The sequence below is a fragment of the Macrobrachium nipponense genome, chromosome 28 (assembly GCF_015104395.2).
Source record: "Macrobrachium nipponense isolate FS-2020 chromosome 28, ASM1510439v2, whole genome shotgun sequence".
Classification (NCBI taxonomy): domain Eukaryota; kingdom Metazoa; phylum Arthropoda; class Malacostraca; order Decapoda; family Palaemonidae; genus Macrobrachium; species Macrobrachium nipponense.
The window spans coordinates 10,747,340-10,769,448 of record NC_087217.1 but is presented as its reverse complement, the minus strand read 5'-3'; the positions used below and the strand labels follow the sequence as shown (position 1 = coordinate 10,769,448).

At 39.1% G+C, this 22,109-nt stretch overlaps 1 protein-coding gene across 6 annotated transcripts in view; it reads right to left on the bottom strand.

Annotated features, from left to right (window-relative positions):
* Positions 1-1,127: 1,127 nt before the first annotated feature.
* Positions 1,128-22,109, bottom strand: part of LOC135201406 (uncharacterized) — a 35,390-nt gene continuing 14,408 nt past the window's right edge. For all 6 annotated transcript variants that reach the window (XM_064230302.1, XM_064230307.1, XM_064230304.1 and 3 more), the window contains 6 exons: positions 21,529-21,654; positions 21,206-21,302; positions 20,965-21,098; positions 10,412-10,559; positions 10,008-10,212; positions 1,128-6,678 (listed from right to left, as the gene is read on the bottom strand). In XM_064230302.1, coding sequence (XP_064086372.1) covers positions 4,335-6,678; positions 10,008-10,212; positions 10,412-10,559; positions 20,965-21,098; positions 21,206-21,302; positions 21,529-21,654 — 3,054 coding nt within the window. In that variant the 3' untranslated portion in view covers positions 1,128-4,334. The remainder of the gene's footprint in view (positions 6,679-10,007; positions 10,213-10,411; positions 10,560-20,964; positions 21,099-21,205; positions 21,303-21,528; positions 21,655-22,109) is intronic.

Genomic DNA, 22,109 nt, shown 5'->3' with positions numbered 1-22,109 from the left:
TATGAAATAGAAAATAGAATCAATACACCTGACATCAGGGGACTTGAGCAAAAATGAATTTGTTCCTTGCTTAAAAATTCAGATCAGAAGATTCCACAACTGCAATAGATAAACTATTCCACATTTTTGGTGTAGCCAGGATGAAACTCTTAGCAAACTAAGTACTATTATTGAACCTGATACTAGAAAATGATACATTGTAGCTGCAGTTTGCCCAGTGTTGCAAGCAAAAACAGCTAGGTCAGGTACAGAGGAGTAAAGATGATGTTTGCTTTTCTAAGTACATTTTATGCATTGAACTCACTTTACATCTCTACCACAAGTCAATATTAAGATTTTTTTTGTAATGTGTTCTATCTGTGTTGAGGCATAATTTTTTCTATTACACTTTTGCCTTATATAATGAGACATTCTACTTGGTGAGAATATTCAGGATTCAAACTTGGGTTGACTTTAATGATCAATGGGCTGTGTGTCTAATGGTACCTCCACACGGTCAAACAATGTCCGACGGACAAATAATGTTACCATATCATTGGTGAAGCAGGATGACGTCATAAGCGTTGAAACGATGGACGTAGATCTGGCAACAAACAGTGGTACCAGATGAGGTAGTAAACCACTGTTTTTATTCTGCTCACAAGGCTAAGACTGACAGACAATTGTTTATTGGTAACAATGGTTGTCCATCGGACATTGTTCGACCGTGTGGACGCACCTTAAAGTATAAACCAAGACTCAGGAAGCCAATATATTTGGTGAATACAACAACCTAAATCACTGGTGAATGTGGAAAAGTTGGGGCAAGATAATTATGTATATACATAGTACTAGTTGAAGTAAATATGATCATAAATTGTAATTAGCTCACGAGTTCTGATATGGAAACTTCAACAGATTTAGCCCCATTTTCTTTCGTATCTGAAGTCAGGTGGGAAAGTCATTAATTCCAGGGATCCAGTCCACCAAACATTTTGTGAACATAAATCTAGCTTTCATACCACAAACAAATTCTAGTTCACAAATCTGTAATTAACACAAATTAAACTTCTTACTTTCACTGATTATAAATTTACCTGTTTGCTACATCCTCAAATGAAAAATGTGCAGGTAAAGAACACAACAACTATGTATATCAATGTTTACTAAAGTATAAAAGAATATAAGTTTATATAGAATGTATCATATATAATGGTACAAAGATTCTATTATTGCTAAGCTATACATGCTTTATACTGACCCTCACAATGTATTAGCACACTTGTAGATCTGAGTGTACAAAGTACATTCATAATGCACTGTCCTACAGAATTTGGCTATTGTTTACACTTGTACTTTTTAATTCTTTCCCTCATGCAAAGTACTCTCACAAACACAAAGGCACACAAACACACCAGCTGCTACACTAACAAAACAGAGCATTCAGTGTCACAAGAAAAAGTGAGAACATTCTATCTAGTATCATTTCAGGTATAGTAACTAATCCTTTATATAATAATAATAATTCATTAGAAAATTGTAGTTAAGTATATTTTTTGATGCAAGGTTTCTTCTCTGGAAAACCTAAATTCCAATTCACTTGCATCATTATGAAATGTACTTCAGCTTTTTAATGAAGGCACTTTGAATTAATTCAGAAGGTTTGGCACCTAATAAGGCACTTCTTGATCTTTGTACAATTTATTTAAGCTGCAAAAACCCACATTTTAAAATTTAAATTCATCACACAAACACAACCAGGACCAAAATATCCCTTGGGAAGACATCAAGAGGAGGAGGGCCTAAAAGGATACAGGATTTTCAAAGAAAAATTTTACATTTGCAAATAACTATCAGAATTCCATTTCATGGCTAGTCTTTGAAACCTATAATTAATTGACAAGTTAAACAAGTAATATTGAAAATAAAATATCTTGAAATAAAAAAATAAATCAATGAACAAGTGGCAGTAATCACAAAAACTAAGTATGTACATACATCTGACAAATACAAGAAATTTCACAATTACAGTTTATAAAAAATGCTTGACTTTCTTTCACTGTAAGTTAGAAGAATAAACTTAGGCATTAAACTTCCTTATCAATACCATAAATTACACTTGGTGAACTCAAATGCTCATGGAACACCACAATTATGCAACATACTAAATCAAGCATTATAGGCTAATGCAAATAACTAGATTAGTATCAACAGGTACATCTTTCTCTTGTTTGTAAAACATACACATCATGCTTTCAGTGAAAAAGCTGCACTGCCCTTTGGTGTGCTACAAATATAGGGTGATTTTTCCTACACTGCACTTCTACTTTTACTTCAGATAGTAATGATCATATTACATGATAATCCAGCATACCTATTAGAGCTATGAATTAACTATCACAGCAGATGCTTTGTGTTTGAAGTTGTCATAATTTGATGTCTGCAGGAGGTGTGCAATAAAGAATACATTTCTAGCTAACAAAAAACTAACAAACCAGGCAGTCTCATCAATAAATGGACTTTTTCTTTTTGCAGCAATGCAGTATAAAATAACTTAATTTTCATTATTATACAACAGTACATTCTCATTTACCCAAACATAATCATTGGCGTTTTCACTGAATGTAATGTGTTATATGACAATAGTTTATGCAACATAAGAGATAGACATCACAACCAAGTTAAAGAAAAATAAACAAACATACTGTGTGTCTGTGCACTACTCCATCGATGATTATAATGCAACTTGAGCTTATCTTCAACATTTATACATATGTGAGAACTTTACGTACTGTAAAGTTTTCATGAAAGCCTATGATAATTGATGATCATTGTTTATTATAGATATTATACAGATATTAAGTGCCAAGCTGTACAGCCAACCTCTCTAAATTAACTTTTTTTTTTCTTTTTTTATAAAGATATGCTCCAAGATTTTGATTGCATAATCTCCCTGTAAGGAACTACTGCAATACAGTACTAGTACTGTATATATCACAAGATGAAATACCCATTATAACTCAAAACCATATAAATTATACCATAGTTCCATGCTTCAGCTCACTGAGTACAGCATTACAGTTTTCTTCAGCAGAAACAACACCATATACCTTTAGGACAATAAAAAGTCCCAAACTGAATGCAGTAAATAAAAGCAATACGTACCCTTATAACACTGCTTTTAGTGTTTTTAACCTCATATCTCATAGTCTTAGACATTACAAAGACTTTTGCCAACCTCCCTTACAATCTATTATCACAAGAATAGTACTGAAGATCACATCAACATTAAGAAGGAAATACTTACGTACATGTACATACACACACACGAATATACTGAATACAAGATTGATCTTGAGTGGAGTATATAAATGCAGTATAAAAATATACTTTTCATGTTTTTGCCTTATTATATTAGAAAGCTATGAGTAACACGAATCCATTATAAAGGTACACTAAAACCTCCATTTCCTTCAGGAGAAACTAAAGAAAACTCTTCACTAAAATCTCATCAAAACTAACATTTGCCAGACTAGTCCTACAGCTGATAAAAATTACTCGCTATAAACACACCATCTTAATACTCATACATAAATCCTTATATACTTCAAAAATGCCCAACATTCATACATATGTGGTAACAAAAATATTGTGAGATGATATCATTCTATATTCAGCATTAGCTTTAAGGTTCAAAATACAAATATTTTCTGTTAATCAATTGTTCACAAAGAATACCTACTAGGTAATATAGAGAGACAACAGAGCTGCAATATGAAGATGTGACTGAAGCATTAACCTGAACCTTGGTAAATATTTCTAATAAAATGCAGAAAATACTCCAGATACCAACAATTCCATTTCTACTCGAGTACCCACACTATAAAGTATGTAAAAAATTAATAAAAAGAAAAGCTTATTAAACTAAGCCTGCTTTGTTAATATAACAATCATTTCTCAAATAATCATTGTATAATCTACCAAAATGAGCATGGTTGGTAGTATGAATTCAAATTTATTCTTACTGTAGAGTAATATATCATGTGTTTAGTATTTCTGCTTCAGTTACCACACACTTCTCGAACATCAGGATTCCAAAGGACACAAAACCGATAAGTAATACAATATTTTAAAGTAAATGTCATGGTATTGGCAAATGCAAATCAGTAGGTAATTTAACTAAGTAATCACACCTTAATTACAAGCAAGTGCCTTAACTTAAACTGTGGCAGAAGGACCAGATATAATGGACAGATTATGCAAGGCATTGCAGGACGTTTCAGTCAATGGCAATAAATTCATTGATGAGGAATTTCAACTAACTTAGAAATGCCTGAGGCTACTTGAAGTGGTAACTAATCTTGTATTAAAGGGTCTACATAAGGTGCATTAGAGTTTAAATCAGACTCCAGTTTCACATCTGAACTAGAAAATGTAACAGTACCATCCTTTTGCACAATGCCATTTACTGCTACATTCATATGATGGTTACTATCAAGGTTGTCGATAATTTCTACATTTCCCAATAATAGTTCCTCTTTAACAGGTACATTTTCCAATAATAGTTCCTCTTTAACAGCAACAAATGAATCTTCACCAGTATACAAGATACCATTATCTATATCTGCCTTATTCCTCATCACTGTAGATGTGCCGTTCATACATTGTGCTATGACATTCCCTGCAGATGGTTGACCCTGCCAAGTCAAAACTGCCTTCTGACTGGTTTCACCTCCTGACACCCTGGATGAAGCATTTCTTGGAATATGTGTTACTGAGGTTACTATATCTGAACTTGACAAAATTACTGGTGTTTGATGACTCTGCATTGCACTTAGTGACACTGAGCTAGGAGAAACTGATGTGTAAACTACACTGGATGGTGGTTCCACTACACTGGATGTGGTTCCTACAGACGTTGCTATTACAGCGGGTAAACTGGCCGACTTGTTAAGAGAAGTTCCTGATGTAACTATTATTGGAGATGAATGTATAGCACTAGTCACAGGTACAACAGATACTATTGGTAAAGTTGATTTCCTATGCAGAGATGCATCTCTCTCTTCACATTTCACTTTTACTAAACTTCCATTTTGCACAATGTGATTTTTCACCACAACATTATTCACAACCTGTTTATTGATGATTATCTTATTATCACTTGTTGGACTTACACCTATATTTCTGCGAGTTACAGTTTTGATTGGTTTATAAATTACCTTTGGCGAAACAACTGAAGGCTTTACAGACTGAGCAGTCACACATTCTCTCGTAATTTTGGACTCTGATTTGGCAGGTTTTGCTTTGGTTTTATTTTTTAATGACATTTGTAGAGAATCATTAGAAGACTTTAACTTGCAACCAGTTGACTGAACAGTTATCTGCTGACTGGGCTTACTAACAGAGCCATTACTTTGATGAAATACCTTAGCCAGCCTACCATCCTGACCTTGAACAATGAAATATACACCAGAACTCTGAGAATCAACTTGATTTGTGGTTACTGTTGCACCACCTGACGACAGAACATTATTGCTATTGTCTGTGGTGGTATACCCAGGACGGCCATAACATTTCAAAGGTTTCTTGACAGTAAAGAAGTCGGGTTTTACTCCAGTACTGCTTGTATGTGTTTCCACTAGAGGAGACAATACCACATCTTTTCCTCCACTGTCCACACCAGCGCATATTGTAATAACTTCTTCAGGATTTATATTATCTCCCAAATAATCAGCAGAATTACCAGTCAGAACAGTTGTTGCTGGTACTGGTCCCTTATTAGTGTGATCATTTTCCAAAACAGTTTGCTTATCACAGTACACAACACTTTCTGAGGGCGAGTTAGTGGCTCTCTCTAAATTCTTCAAGTCAATATTTACAGTATTCCATGAAGACTTAACATTAACTTTCGGCACAGAATTATTCTGAGATGTTGGATGGAAGACATATGTTCGAACATCCTCCACTACATTCTCCAAAGCACCTGATACATCTTTAAATTCAACATCTTTCTCTTTTACGTCAACTGGTTTGGTCACACCTTTGGGATCAACATAAATTCCATGGTTAGGCATAACATTAAATTTTGTCACAGCATTATTTTGTGATGTTGAGTGGAAGACATAGGTGTGAACATCCTCCACTGTATTCTCAACTGCACCCTTCATTTCTTCATTAAACTCAACTTCTTCCTCTGTTATCTGAGCAGTTTTGCTCACATTATTAGGATTAACATAAATTCCAAGATTAGGCATCAGTTCATTCTTGCTCACACTCACTTTTGGCCTCAATAAGAAGCCTGTTTTGCCATTAGGCATCGCTTGCACTCCCATATTTTCGAAAATAGTTCCATTCAACTGTGTCAGAGGAATGGATTCAAATTTCCCCTGTCCAACTTTCTTGGTCAGATCTAAAGGTGAATGCTCCTCTCCATCATCATCATCTTCCTCTTCAAACTCAAACTCATCTTCATGATCTCCTTCTTCAAAATCAGTCCAAATCTGCTCTTCTTCCATCTGGGCAGCAGTTTCAGGGCTAATTATCTGTAAAGGCTGGCGAGGGCGGCGAGGCTTCCTTCCTTGAGTCTTCTTCATACGATCTGCTTCCTCTTGTGACAGAATGATTATGGCACCCTGAGTTGTTAAAAGCTTCCCATGGCGTGTCCGCAAATGTCTTTTATATGTGTTGCGGGTCTTAAACCTAAAATACATAACGCCATATTATGGAAAATGTAAATAATAATGTTAATAGTGAAGTCATAAATGATTTTCATCTTGTTTATAACAATACCCTACAAAAGAAACCCAACTTCTAAAATACAAGAAAAGTATATGGAAATCTGGACATGAATGAACTTCACCTATAAACAGGACAGCTACTAGAGAGTTTGACAGACATTAATTAAGAGATCAGAAGGCAAATTAGCAAAATGGCAATAAAAATTAACAGGAGTTATTTGCAGCCAAGGAGACACTTAGCTTTGAAGCTGCCTTATTCTGCGTTTACTAAAAACCAAAGGTTTCTAAACTCCTCTATCCCAAATAATACAAAGCATTAATTATTCTGAATAATAAATTTAAATTTTTTTTAGGCATAGAAACCAGAGTAATAGTGTGAGGTGGAAGCCACTCAAAGCTTGGCAACAAGGTATAAACAGGCAGAGATGGAAGGTGAGTGGGGGAGTCTCTCTCACTCACTAACTGTTGCATTCACTTTTCCTTTGGCTGTAGAGACTGAGTGGGGCACCTAAGATGGGACTAAAGATTAACCCTTACTGGACGGGTAAATATATCAATATGCAGCTCCTCAGGCTGGGTACACTTTGTGGTCGGAATAAAAAATTTTCCCTACCTTCCACGAGAAGTTGAAAATGACTATTTACAACCCACTGTGAGGCCTCTTTTATAAGACAATCATAAATTTTATCAACATATGTTTTTTCTAATAAATAATTTTATTTTTTGTAAAATTATAATTACTGCTCACACAATATCAAAACAGATAAGAAATAAAATCAGTAACAAATTCTTAGCATATTTGTTGAAAAATATTTACATAAATTTACTGAGTACAAAGATTCAGTAACTTTTTTTTTTTACTTTTCCATGTTTTTTCTAATATTTATTTGCACTTTTCTTTGTAAAATTACATTTACAAGCAACATATTATAAAAGACAAGAATAAAAAACAACAGCAACCCCTTGGTATATTTACGAGCAAATTTACAAAAAAGATGTCCTGTGAGACAGAGACATAATACATTCCCCCTTGAAGTTACAAGAAGAACTAAAGTCCTGAGACGCCCATGGTTTTAGTCAGTGTAAAAGTTGCCATTAGTAAATTCATGGGCAATAGAAATATTGGCACCTGTTTCTGGCCTGATTCTTTCTAAATTGATGGTGCTTAATAATTGTTTTTCTACAGAATCAATCCGTCCACCACCCCAAACCTGTTATTACTGCTCCCGAGGATCAATCTGTCCATTAAGGGTTAAAGGCTCTAGGTTGTATACCTAGCAAACAGGAAATTGTTACAGTTTATTATTTTTTCCTTGAGGAATACAAACCATCACCTATTATTTAGTCAGAGGTCAGTTCCCTTAGACTAACATAAGAACCACCACGTAATTGCCTGGATCCTGGCTGCCTTGCAAGGGAAGTCATGATTCCTGGTCAATTATTTAGTTTAAAAACCTCGTTACCAAGTTGCAAGTAGCTTCCAGCTTGTGCTGAAAGACATTTGATAAAAGTCAATAGTTTGTATTACCATAGGGAAAATCCATTTTAATCTATGTGTTACCAAATCTAAAAAACTAGCATCCTAAAGATACTGAGCCATGTAAACATGCTTGATAAAAAAAATTAAAACAAAGTATGTAAGGACCAGAGAGAGAAAGTGAGTTGAAAACAACAGTGTCTGCATGTATTTATTTAATGACTAAAACATATTTACAAAGAATAAATCGGTACAAAACGTAAAAGGTAAGCTAGTCATCTTTATTCTAGTAAATTATGCCATCAGTGCACCTCATATGGTGCACTGTAGTCATTACATAAGGTTTTTTGCAGCATCCCTTCGGCCCCTAGCTTCAAGCCCCTTTCATTACTTTTATTGTACCTCCATTCAATATCTCTTTATTCCATCTTACTTTCCACCTTTTTCTATCAATTGATTCATAGTGCAACTGTGTGGGTCTTCTTCCTGTTACACCTTTCATACCTTTTCACTGTCAATTTGTGTTTCAGCACTGAATGACCTAATAGGTCCTACTGGTTGGCTTTTGGCCTAAATTTGATATATCCCAACTGATATTTACCAAGAAGCAGGATTTTGCTTCTTCATGAGAATGCCACCCAAAAAAACCTTGAATCAACTATGTGATTGGCCAGGGTGTCCACCCACCTTCCATCAACCTCATCTGTTGTTTTCTGGTGAAATTTGAATTTCAGCAATTTCTACATGATTCTTATGGGCCCCACCTGACCAATATAGGGGTGGCTTTCAGAATTTCTGGCTAGTTGTGGACTTCCCAAGGTCACTGCCTACATGGAAGTTGCTGAAACAACCCCTACCATCAGAGGGTTCAGGACTAGTTGGACACCCTCAAACTCACACAGGAAATTATCAAGCACACACTGCAGGAGTTCAGTAATGAACCTTTACTACGAGAAATGAGCAAGGATTGCAGCCTGGTAAAGTGAATGGAATACTTCTGTAATGGAAGCCTCTATTCCATGAACTGAGACTTATTTGTATCTTCCTCAGATACACACAGAAGTTGTCTTTTTCAGCCATTAGGATAAAGATCTGCCTATTAGGTATTGCAAAAGTCAGAAAAAAGGTTTCGGCATAATATGGAACTTGTCAAACCTAATTTATTAATTCAGCCAGTCTGCCTGAAGATCAGCAGTCAAATCTCTTGGGACGTTTGATCAAGCATCCACAGGAGCCATTCAGCCAATCCTTTTTCTGGGACCTAACAGTAAAAACTGCACTCATACAGCTATAGCCTCATCAAAAAGAGTGAGACCTGATGGGGAAGACTCAACAGGCAGGCCAGAGCTAAAAGGACAACTCCTCTTCTATGCTGTGTCTTGGCTCAGGCCAGCCATATACAAGCAATACTTAATCAAAGTCAAGGTACATAAAGTTTGAGTAATCTTCACATCTGTGGTTGGTCTTCATCCATACTACTAAATTGACAAGCAATCTCAGGCCAGTTATGTTGACATGCAGCTTCAAATTCTCACAGTTCCCCCTCAGAAATACCTCTCAAAAAATCACATTTTGTATTTTGCCCTTCCGGTTTCATGTCTGCTTGTTTGCCTATATTGATCAAATTGAATTCAAACAAACTAAACACTAAAGAATAAAAAGCACGAAATAATTCCGTATCAAACTTGAAATAAAGTTCAAATAGTTTTTAGATATCTCATAGAATTCTAGAAATGAAATCTGAAACTGAATAACCAACCTTATTTCACCGTTCACAACAATAATAAAAAAAAATTATGCAAGAAATACCCTACCTCATTAAACAATCGGAACATTCGTACGGAGATTCTCCGGTGTGCCTTCTGCGATGTTCCTTGAAGTGTGAGGGGTGGCGAAACTTGCGATCACAGTCCACACAAGTAAAGCGTGTCTGATTTGTATGGATGAGCATATGGTAGTTGAGAGAATGCTGTCTAGTAAATACTGCTTCACAAATGCGGCATTCATAAGGCCTTATCCCTGGAAAGTTTAATAAGAAAATATTACCTTTGGAAAGAACTCGAAGTCTGGGTCAACAAAAACTTTCTTCAAGAAAGAATTATATGTCATCAACATTACAGTAAGATTCTTTAAAAATAAATATGACAGAATGCCTGTGAACATTAAAGGATGAACTTAAAAGGCCAAAATTTTCTCAAAACTCCACTACACAATTCACCTGCATGGCTGCGATAATGTGACAGCAACGTTGAAAGGGCTGTGAAAAGCCGTGAAGGGTGACAGATCTTGCATTCCAACGGATCTAATGACATTACTGATTGTGACCTAATTTCCGTGATCAGCTTCAAAGCCATCTCTTTCTCAGCCTGAAATAAAAGTCTCATACAGGTACCCAGCCAAAAGCAAGAATGAATATCAACCCACTGAGATTCTGAGGTCATAATATTCCTAACTGTTGTTTGGCTGAGAAAAGAAAAGTAATTTTACAGCAAGCAGTAAAAGAAAAATAATATTCTCATAAGGCACTTGTGATTGTCTACAGAAAATTTAAGTAGGTCCCTTTGAATCTCAAAAGGTTAATTATAAAATCAGTAAGTACTGCAATATGGTTACCATTAATGGACAGCAATATAAATTGTAGTACTAAAATGAATAATAAATTTAGTGAGAAACTACTGATCAAAAGTATATTACAGTATAAAATGATATTGTTATAATACAATAAAGTTTCATACATACTTACCTGGCAGATATATACATAGGGACGACAGAGTCTTAGCTATGTATATATCTGACAGGTAAGTTGATTGTATGAAAACTAAAATTCTACAAAAACAAATATGACAAATTTTTAACCAATCTGTATTTTTCATAACTAACAAACCTGAGGTCTTAACATTAGGATAATACTAGCGCCAAGCTGGAAACCGGTAGAATTAAAATTAAACTTGTGAGATCCAGGGACTATTGGCATCTATACCAGGTCACGGGGCATGAAGTACCCTGAATGCCCTCGACATCCCGTGACCAGCCAGTTACTCTTCCAAACCCGTTTAGACTGCTAGAGGGGTGGTTAGAGGTGGGCTTTTATCTGTTAAGACCTCAGGTTTGTTAGTTATGAAAAATACAAATTGGTTAATAATTTGTCATTTGTTCATATACGAAACAAACCTTTGGTCTTAACATTAGGATAGACTTACTTATTCGTGGGAGGTAAGTCTCTATAACTGACTGGGAGTTTGCCACCTTTATCCATTTCCGAATAGTAGGTGTATTCTAAGACAATGGAATATTAACCCTTTAACCAAAGATATATGAGAATCTATTGGTTTCCCTCACTGGGTGCTCGTACGATGCCATGGTTTATTACATTACGGAAGATGGAGAACTCTCCATGCTCCTAAACCACACCGGTCCCTTGTATCTGGATCTATTATCACCCCTCTCTTTCCCTATTACCAAGAGGAGTGTGTTGCTACTGAAAAGTATACCATACTCGTATGCATTCCTGATCGTTCTCTTAGCCAAAACGATATTGTATTCCTGGGCACTTCCTTTTTGTTCTGTCCTGTACTTACAAACAGCCTCCGGCACCCCAGCCTGAGGTGCCTTGTCCTTCTTAAGTACTCTCTTAGTACCCTGACGGGACACAGGAGCATCTCTTCTTTGTCATTGTCTACGAATTCTGCCAGAGAAGGTATGGAAAAGGAGTCGAATCTGCCGTCCGCTACTGATGGGTTTTGAGTTTTGGCTACGAATTCTGGAACAAACTTGAATACCATCGACTTCCAACCTCTCTCGAATGCTCTACCACATATGACAGACCATGCAGTTCCCCTACCCTTTTGGTTGAGGCTAGGGCCAATAAGAAGACTGTCTTCAGGGTCAAGCTCCTATCTGTGGACTGCCTTAATGGTTCGTAGGGGGGTTTTGTAAGACTATTCAGTAACATGGTCAAATCCCAATCTGGGGCTTTTAGTTCCTTTGGCGAACAGGACTGCTCAAAACTCTTCATTAATATAGCCAGCTCCCATGAAGACGAAATGTCCACATCTTCCATGCGTAAGATCGAGGCTAGAGCAGCCCTGTACCCCTTTACAGCAGATAGACATATGCCTTTCTGTCCTGAGTGAGTGGAAACAAATTCCCTCTACAACACCAATCACAGTATGCTGACCATTTCCCTTGGTATACTGCTGCAGATGACTTTCTGATATTTCCTGCCATCTGTGTTGCTGCTTTCTGAGAAAAACCTCTCGCTCGCAGGAGATACTTGACAGTCTCCATCTGTGAAGTGATAGGGACTTCACCGACTGGTGGTACCTCTCCACGTGTGGCTGACATAGTAGGTTGTTCCATGGAGGTAACTCTCTTGGCACGTCTATCAGGAGTTCCAAGAGGTCCGGAAACCATTCCACCTTTGGCCATAAAGACGCTACTAGTCATTTTGAGGTTCTGAGACCGCATTACCTTGTTCAGAACCTGACGGATTAGACAAAATGGAGGAAATGCGTAAATGTCCAGATTGTCCAATGGGTGTTGTAGCGCACCTTCTGCTACTGCCTCTACGTCTGGGACTACTGAACAATACACTTCCAAGTTTTTGTTGTACCTGGTTGCGAATAGGTCTATGATCGGCCTTTCCCGCAATATTAGCATTCTGTCCACTACCTGTTGATGCAAGGACCACTCCGTTCCCAGGATCTGGTCCCTCCGGCTCAACTTGTCGGCCACTGTTTCTTTTTCCTGGACTATATCTGGCCCTGATGTCTGACACCAATACCACTGATTGCCCCTTCACCCTCTCCCAGAATTCCTGAAGTGCTAGAAATGCTGCTTTTAACTAAAACACGTTTATATGGAGTTCTCTGTCCTCACCACTCCATTTTGCTGATATCATCAGCTCCTCCATATGGGGCTCCCAAACCTTTGAGTGACGCATCTGAGAACAGCAAGAGATCCGGGGAGGGTTGCTGAAGGGGAACACCCACTGTCAGATTGTTGTCCTGCACCCACCACAGTAAGTCTTTCCTCACTTCTGTCGACAAGGGAATTTGCTCGTACTGGTGATCTAACGTTGGTGACCAAAACTCCTTCATCCTCCATTGTAGAGATCGAAGGTGTAGCCTCCCTTGTGGTACTAGCTTCTCCAAGGAAGTTAGAATTCCCAGTACTACCTGCCACTGTCTTGCCGGCTGTGTTTGTTTTTCCAGAAAGGCATTCACTACTTGTTTGCATTTCTCTACCCTCTGGTCTGCAGGGGAATACTCTGGCTTTTACTGTGTCTATAATCATACCCAGATACACCAGCCGTTGACTTGGATCCAACTTTGACTTCTCCTGATTTATCACAAGGCCTAAGCTGTGACAAAACTGCAAAGGGCCACCCTGTCCCGAAGTAATTTTTCTCTGGACTTTGCTATCACCAGCCAATCGTCTAGGTATCTTAGCCTGATCCCCTGAGCATGCGCCCATGTTGAGGAGACATTGTCAATCCGAAGAACAGGACTTTGAACTGGAAAACTTTCTCTGCAAGACTGAAGCGGAGAAATTTCCTGGAAGACTGATGGACTGGGATCTGAAAGTATGCGTCCTTCAAGTCGATTGTTAGCATAAAGTCCTTGACCCTGACTGCTTGTCGAACCGTCTTTGGAGTCTCCATCCTGAATCTGGTTTTTCTTATAAACAGATTCAATGTTGACAGATCTATTACTGTACTCCAATCCCCATTGGCTTTGGGGACCAGGATACTTGTTCCACAGCCCCTTTTTCCATCATCTTCAATCATCTTCTTCACTTCCTCTTGCAGAATAAAAGCCTTCTGAGGTTCCTGAGCATAAGCGAGGTGAGGTAATGGTTGTTCTGTCAGGGGTGGGGTTACGTCGAACGGAATCAAATAACCGACCTTGAGAACATCCCCCACCCACTGCTCTGCTCCAAATTCCTGCCACACCTTCCAGTGATTTGCCAGGCAAGGCAACCGAACCCCCCCCCCCCCTCGGTGTGGCTGAGTGATGAGAGGCGCCCATCCTATCGTCTTGAACCTCTCCCTCTTCCCCTAAACCCATTCCTCTGTTATTTCTATTGTGAAAGGGCCGATGAGCTAACTTCTTTGGGGAAGAGGGTCTTGGTGCTCTATTAGGGATGTTTCTTATGTCTCCCTGGCTTCTTACGAGGTATTTGCTGCTGCCTAACCTAAATAGGATTAGCTTGACTTCTAATGTTTTTCTAACTGCCTGCTGTACTAATCTATCGTTAGTGTCCATCCTTCTTCTATCTATAGCCTCTTCCAGTATGGCCTCTGGCAACAGCAATTGCGACTCCAGGATATCCCCATTCCGCATTGCTAGCAGGGAATCCAAATCAACAGTGCGGCTTAATCTAACCAAAGATGCATCTCTCCTAATTAACAGGATATTTGCCCAAACATTGGCACTTAAATTTGTCAAGTACACAATTGCTTTGGAACCTGAATGTAGCAATCTGATAAACATTGACTCATCCACTACTTTTCTTGTTACTTCTGAGGATGCAATTTTCACCACTGCTGTTGACCAAAGATCTAACCAAGAAGCAGTCTGAAAGACAGAAGAAGCTGTTGCTTCCAACGTAGCAGCCTCCTGGCACGTTATTGAAGGGCATTCCATCTTAAATTGATCCAAGGTTAATCCAGGCTTTAACCTCACCACATTTGGGTTAATTTGTCTAGATAGCAAATGAACCATTGGTGTTGTATAACATTTCCTATGTTTCATCATGGGGGGGGAATAAACTTAAATGATCTATTTGATCTTAAGGAATTATCCCTTCCAGCAATCTGTGCATTTACGTGTAGTAAAACGGACTCCGCATGACTTGAACAAGGTCATTCATACGACACTGTATTCTTTTTCAATCCAAACACCATGACAATCCCCGGAGGAAGCATACAGGTGTCTCCGTGCTCCCCAAAGGTTATTGAATTGACGAATCAAATCAATCACCTCTGCATACGAAGCCAGAAACTCTTGGTTTTCTCCTTCCTCCGGTTCTACCGTACTGTGTTCAGCCACAGGAGACGCTAGCTCACTCCTATCCGGGTGCTTCATGGCCGTCTGACCCTACGGCCGCGGCATCTTTGATCACTGATGGCCGCCGACGGCTCAATCTCGAATAGTCAGTAGGAGAACGAGACCACCTAACTCCTTCTCTGATCTAGAGCAAGAATCCCGCCTATATCTCCAAGATGAAGGCTATCTCGAAACCGAGCTAATTTCCTCTCTATCTCTATTAATATCGTCTCCAACGACCGTCGGGGAATTTGGCCTTGATCCCTCATCGAGTCGAACAACGCCTTCCACCAACATATCAGACGAGGTTATCAACTCTTTATTATTCGACCTTTTAATGGGAGCTCTCTCATCCTTTCTCCGTATTTTAAAAGGTCTTACAGGCAAAACCGGTATCTGTTCTTTATACTTTGTTGAACTCTTCCCACTCATCGTTGATTTTACCAACGGCAGTGTAGTCTCTCTTAGACTCTTTGTAGTCTCTGCTGGCATCTCTGCGTTGGCCACTAACCCAACGGCCGTCGACGCTTTCGCTCGTTCGAACACTTGTAAACGGCTTCATCCGTTAGCTTTAAGCTTACCAGCCACTGACTTCTTTACTTTGTTGTTGACCAGGATGTGACAGTCCTGGCTCGAAGATGAAGAAGAATTCACTCTTCTCCTCTTGGCTCGAGGATCAGTCACGAAGTCCTGTATCCTCCAACACTTGTAATTTCTTCATGACTGTGTGTACCAACGAGTCAGAAAGCGTATTTGGCTCAGGAGGCAACGAAGTAGATCGATAAGCAGTAGGCTGTAACGTCATTGCGTCTGCCATGTCAGTGTGTGACGCTGGTTGTGATGTCACCAATCTTGTAGGAAGTGACTGAGCGGCTGCTGCTGGCAGCCCTGCGTGTGCAGCAAAACTACCTCCAACGTTCTGCATCGCCGGAAACATTGAAGTTGTTGACATTGCCGTGTCATTAGTTCCCATAAAGTGCAGGCCAGGGGGACGAGGAACATTCAGCCCTGCTGGAATCGTGACGCCATATAATGAGATAGCAATCCCTCCAAGGTTGGTATGCCTGGTAGGCCTAACGCTGCCCACGTACCTTCCATTCTCTGCGCATCGGGAGCCGGCACCTGGAACAAAGATGGCAATGTTCCCCCCCTTCCTGCCGGGAAAAACGGAGCGTAATTATGCATAAAATTACCCAAAACCCCTCCTGGAGTTTCCGATAGTGAATCGCTAGAAGATGAAGGAGTATGGGAAAAATCAAAAGCAGGCGACGAAACATATGGAGCAGTCTGGTGTACTGCTGATACAAAAGAAGCCGACAACGCTTGGTCATCCAAAGATGACGTCGTCTCCTTTCTCTTGTACTGGCCTTTCTCATAAAACTTCCTCCACTGTTCCACCGACCAACCGCGACAAACTGAACAAGGATTAGTAATAGTACATACGTTTTCTCTGCACCTACTACTCGTTGGATTTAGGATCTGTAGACACCGAAGTTAAAAATCTTGAACAAGGAAACCCACTCACACCAGGGCATTTCCTTTGTCTCTTCCGAGAACCAGAAGAAATTCCCGTTGGTGAAGCAAAAATCTCCATCTCACAACGTAAACATACCTATCAGATCACACCCTCACTGAGAACACCCAGAGAAAGAAAAATTAAAAAGTCAAAATGAATAAAATAGGGCAAACTAAAACAGGCTTTAAAACAGATAGATAATCACGTCCTATCTTAAAGGCAGTAGGAAAGTAACTGGCTGGTCACGGGACGCCGAGGGCATTCTGGGTACTACATGCCCTGTGACATGGTATAGATGCCAATAGTCCCTGGATCTCACAAGTTTAATTTTAATTCTACCGGTTTCCAGCTTGGCGCTAGTATTATCCTAATGTTAAGGCCGAAGGTTTGTTTCGTATATGAACAAATACATTTTAGCTCCTCAACTTGTCATGCTTCACAGCCCTAGCATTTAATATGTAACAAAATTGTAATGAAACCTTACAGTATAGCTATACTATAAGATATCATTACATGATAACCCACAGATAATATAGTAATATAAAATATTTGTTACCCTAAGGTAAACTATCTTTACAGTTAATCATTCAGATTTATCAAAAAGGTAGCTCTGCAAAAAATCATCATACTGCTGCTAAGAAGTGAAGAGGTATCATGGATTGTAAAGCTGAGATGTTACTTTTAGAAAGTACCTATGAAACTAAAATATTTTGACTCATGGTCTTGTTATTACTACTACTACTACTACTACTGCTATCCATCAAGCTTTAAAAATAAATATAATTTGTAAAAAATTAATTTGTATTCTTCCTAGGTATACAATCCAAGTGGAAATGGGGTGATTAGGAGAGTATTAGTGGAAATGGGGTGATTAGGAGAGGATTAGTGGAAATGGGGTGATTAGGGGAGTATCCCTCACTCTCCAAGGGTTACATACTTTTTCTTTGGCTGCAGGGACTCAGCAGGCTGACTGTGGTGGCTTTAAGGTATACTGGACCACCCATGACCCATTGGGTCACAATGTTGAAAATTTGGGGAGGGGAGGGTGGAAGGATAGGGGTATGAGGGGGGGAAGAAGTGGGGGGTCTACAGGCCGCACCAATCCCATTTAACTTTCAGTGTCCAAACAAACAAATGTTTCAGTTTTAGTATTATATATAGATACATAAAATGCTCTGGTTGTTTACACACGAAAAACTAAAATTTATTTTTAGAAATCTGATGGCTTTCCGTGGAAATAAAGAACCATCATGTTTTACTTAGTATTTACACCTAAGGAGGGAGATCAGTCCCCACAATTGACTGCGGTTGAGAACCACCACAGAATTGCCATGCTCCCTGCTGCCTTGCAAGCATGGGATGTCAAGACTACTGTAACCTCCTACCAGTCTGGCAAAATGGTTGCCCAGAGTAGTAAAGGCCTGGGCCCGAGTACCCTCAAAAATTAATGGAAAATTTGGAGATCAGTGACAGGACTAAACTCTACCATGAGGACAGGCTGCCCCAAATGTGCTCACTTACATCTTGTCTGACTCCAGTATGTAATTTATCCTAAATACTGCTAAAAAAAAATAAAAAATAGAGATAAAAAGGAAACTCAGGGACACTGCAGTCACACTCCATTCACATGTGCCTACACAATCTGTTGGGCAGCCACCATAGGCCCCAACGATAAAGTCTAGAAACTTCTGGGCGACATCCATTAGGTAGTTAGTCCATCTGATCACTCAAGAAGCTGAAAGAAATGTTTTCTTAGACACCATCTTGTCGCAGTTACCTGTACTAATGAAAAGTTGCTTATACTCTGGCTTATGGGACTGGGTTCTTTTCAAAAAGTACCCATCAGCACACACTGGGGATAGCAGCATCTCATCAAGATCTCCACTTACAAAGTCTCAGAGGGAAGGGATCAAGAAGTCAAGAAACTCTAATCTCTTGTCTGATATAGTAGACAGAACCTGAGTTACCACCACAACCTCCTGACTAAAGGAGAATGAGAGAGATCGCCCTTTTAAATGCCAGATCGGAAATGACAGGTCATGTAACCCTCCCCTCCATCCTCCTCTGTCCAATGCCAAGAGGAAAACAGTTAAGTGTAAGGTCTCTGTCTGCAGCCTTGAGACAGAGGCTTGAAAAGCACCCTGGTAAGACTCCAAAGGACCAAGGAACATCCCATTTGGGAGAGGTCAAGCCCCTTCAATTAAAAAACTTGTGATAAGGCTGAGCAATTGTTTTTCCTCCAGACTGAACAGATGCTCAAGCTGGAGACCCTTTACCACACCAATCACCGAAGACGGATCACTCTTCCTTGTACATGTTCACTGCAGCCCAGTAAGAAAATTCTCTCTCTTGCGGAGATGCTCGATAACCTCCATGCATGAAGCTTGCAGGGAGTGCACTGCCTTCTAGTCCTGAACATGTGACTGACACAAAAGGGTGTGCCATGGGGGCAAGTCTCTGCACGAAGGACCAAGAGAGAGCAAGCAGACTGGGATCCCACTAAGCATACTACTAATGAGGATCCACCTGAATTAGGTAATAAAAACACTCTTTATTACCCTGTCAAGAATTTTTAAGTTGGAAATGCATGTATACATCCACATTGTGCCCAGGGTGCTAAAATGTATCTTTTGCCCCACTACCCAGGGAGCTGAAACTGAAGAACAAAAAACCAGTAGTTTTTTATTCAACCTGACTGTCAACAGATCAAGCAGTGTAGAACCCCAAAACCCGAACAGAATGTATTTTGCAGACAACATTCCACCTTCCAAGAATGTATCATGCAGACAACTCAACAAACAATCCACCCATACATTAAACCTGCCAACCGACAAGAGTGCATGACACCCTCCCCCTCTACCTGCTGACAAAGACAGTTATGTTGTTGCTCATCAACTCTACCAAGTGATCTTATAACCATTTTCATACCTCAGATGTGGATTGTTTTGCCAAACCCATAAGTTCAGCCAAAGCTACCTTCATACCCAGGATGATGATGGAATATCAGGAGTCCACAACTCTATGGAACCAGATAAACTCAGTTAAAGGAAAGGTAAGACACAGCAAAGTCACTATCAGAACCAAAAATTCAGCGGCCAATGAAGTAGATGACAGGCGAAGCACAAGCCCTTACACGCCCCTTCTACTCCCCTCTCAGCCATACAGCAAACCAAGCAGGTTGCACAATCTCCTCTCTGAGCAACCCCCAAGCTAAATGAGATACAGCCTTGTCCAAAAGTGAGGCTGAACACTTTCGGTGGGAAGAAATGAATTAGCACTGGGCACCAGCCCTAATTCAAGGAAACCGATCACAGCCTAATGATCGTGTACATCCACTCTCCCATAGGCAGGGAGAGGGCATGAAAGAATCCCTCCTGGACTCCTTACACAAGGCCTTAGAACCCCTGACACATCCCGGGAGTTTCTCTGATCCTCCTCCACTTTCCCACACCTACCCTGACAAAGCTGAGGAGTGCCTTTCATCCTCCTCCGCCTTCCTCAACTTAATTTACTGGAGTGAATCCCAAAAACAGTCTTCGCAATAAGCCCTATAAAAGGGCTCCCCTGTAGACTCCACAAAAATAGTGAACACTAGTTGTTAAAGGTGACATGAACTGCCCTTAAGGGAGATCATTTCCCCTACTACAGGCTGCACTATGAGCAAGAGCCCGTGCTGGCATAAGGACAGCTAAATCTAAATCTAAAACAACAACCTTGTAACAACACTTCATTTTTTTCCCTTTACATGCCAAAACAAAAATAAATAAAAAATGAAAAATTTTTTTTTTCTTAAATTAAAGGCAACAAAAGCCACACAAGAACTCTCAATTCAACAGCAATAAGCAAATTTTCATTCACACACTCGCAAGTTCTCAACCACCATGGCATGGGCAGTAGAGAGTAACACATCTGTTCTCTACTGTGGCCAAAAAAAAAAAAAAATAAGAGGTTAGCATGACAGTCAGAGAGAGAGGGATACTCCCCAATCACACCCCATCTCCACTTGTTTCCTACCTTGTTACCATGTTTTCAAAAACTAATTTCAGCTTGAGCTAAAGGATACTCATCCTATAGAAAGGATATATTTTGTATTCCCATAGGAACAAATTAAATAGATTTTAATGAGTTTAGCTGTAATAACTGATGATAATGTCATGATTCCATAAACATCTTACCATGCTACTAAAGCGAACCGAAAACACTTACCTTACTCTGACCAATAAACTTGGCTCGACCCTTTGGTTTTTTGCGCACTTTGTATTCATCTCTCTCTATGACCCTGGACACAGCTTGGAATTTTGTCAGAGGATTATTATGGTCATAAACAACTGGAAGATCAGCTGTAAATCAAAATATTGGACATAAAGAACTGGTATATCAACTCTTAAGTATGAAAGATGTTATTTTCAAACATAAGCATAAACAATTTAAAGATTCTTAGACATACCAGAACGCATAACTTTGTACTGCTGGTCTGGAGTGAATTCAACTTCGCTTCCTACCACAGGCAGTGGAGTGGCATCACAGCTAGAATCCTGGGCCATCTGTGTCAGTCAAAGATTTGTCACTTGAGTAAATAACACCTCAACACTAAGAATGATACATCATTATTTTCCAACTTACTGTTTTCTACTGATTAACTACAATTCTTGAATTGTGTCTACCAACTACATAGGAGTATATCTACCGTTAAACAACGTCTCCTAAATATTATAGACAACCTAGTTTTCTTTATAGCAGTCACACAAAAAAAGCATAGTTAGTACTCACAATTTCACCCTCCAATTCCTGATTCATGTGTTGATGAAGAAGCGTATTTTTATCTTCCTCTGGAGTCTCTTTAACACAAACACTAATGCAGCTTCCTATACCACTGTCATTGCCAACTGTTGTAACCTAAAATGGGGAACATGAATAAGGAAAGTGAAACAAAGTAAAAATAAAAATATTGAAGATTTAAGATTCTAGAACCTACTAGGCATTGTAAAACTGAAAATCTGTTAAACGATCAGTTCTAAAGTACAGTATATATTCAAAATTTTATTTGAAAACTTACAAGTTCTGAATTGCTTCATTATCTATGCAATAAAACTTTCCTCAACAAAGTAATGGATCACAAATATTTGTTACACTGGAACCATTACTTTCAAGTATCAAATTATTGGATTGATAAATAACTACTAGGTAGCTCTAACTAACCAATAAACACAAGGAAGGCTGGCTTAAAGGGTTCAAACTTAATGATATGAAAATCTTGAATGGGGAGATTTTTCTAACATGTACTACTATTTGACAAAACTTTTTCATGTACAAAGAAATATATCAGATATGACAGTACTTTCTGATTTGAA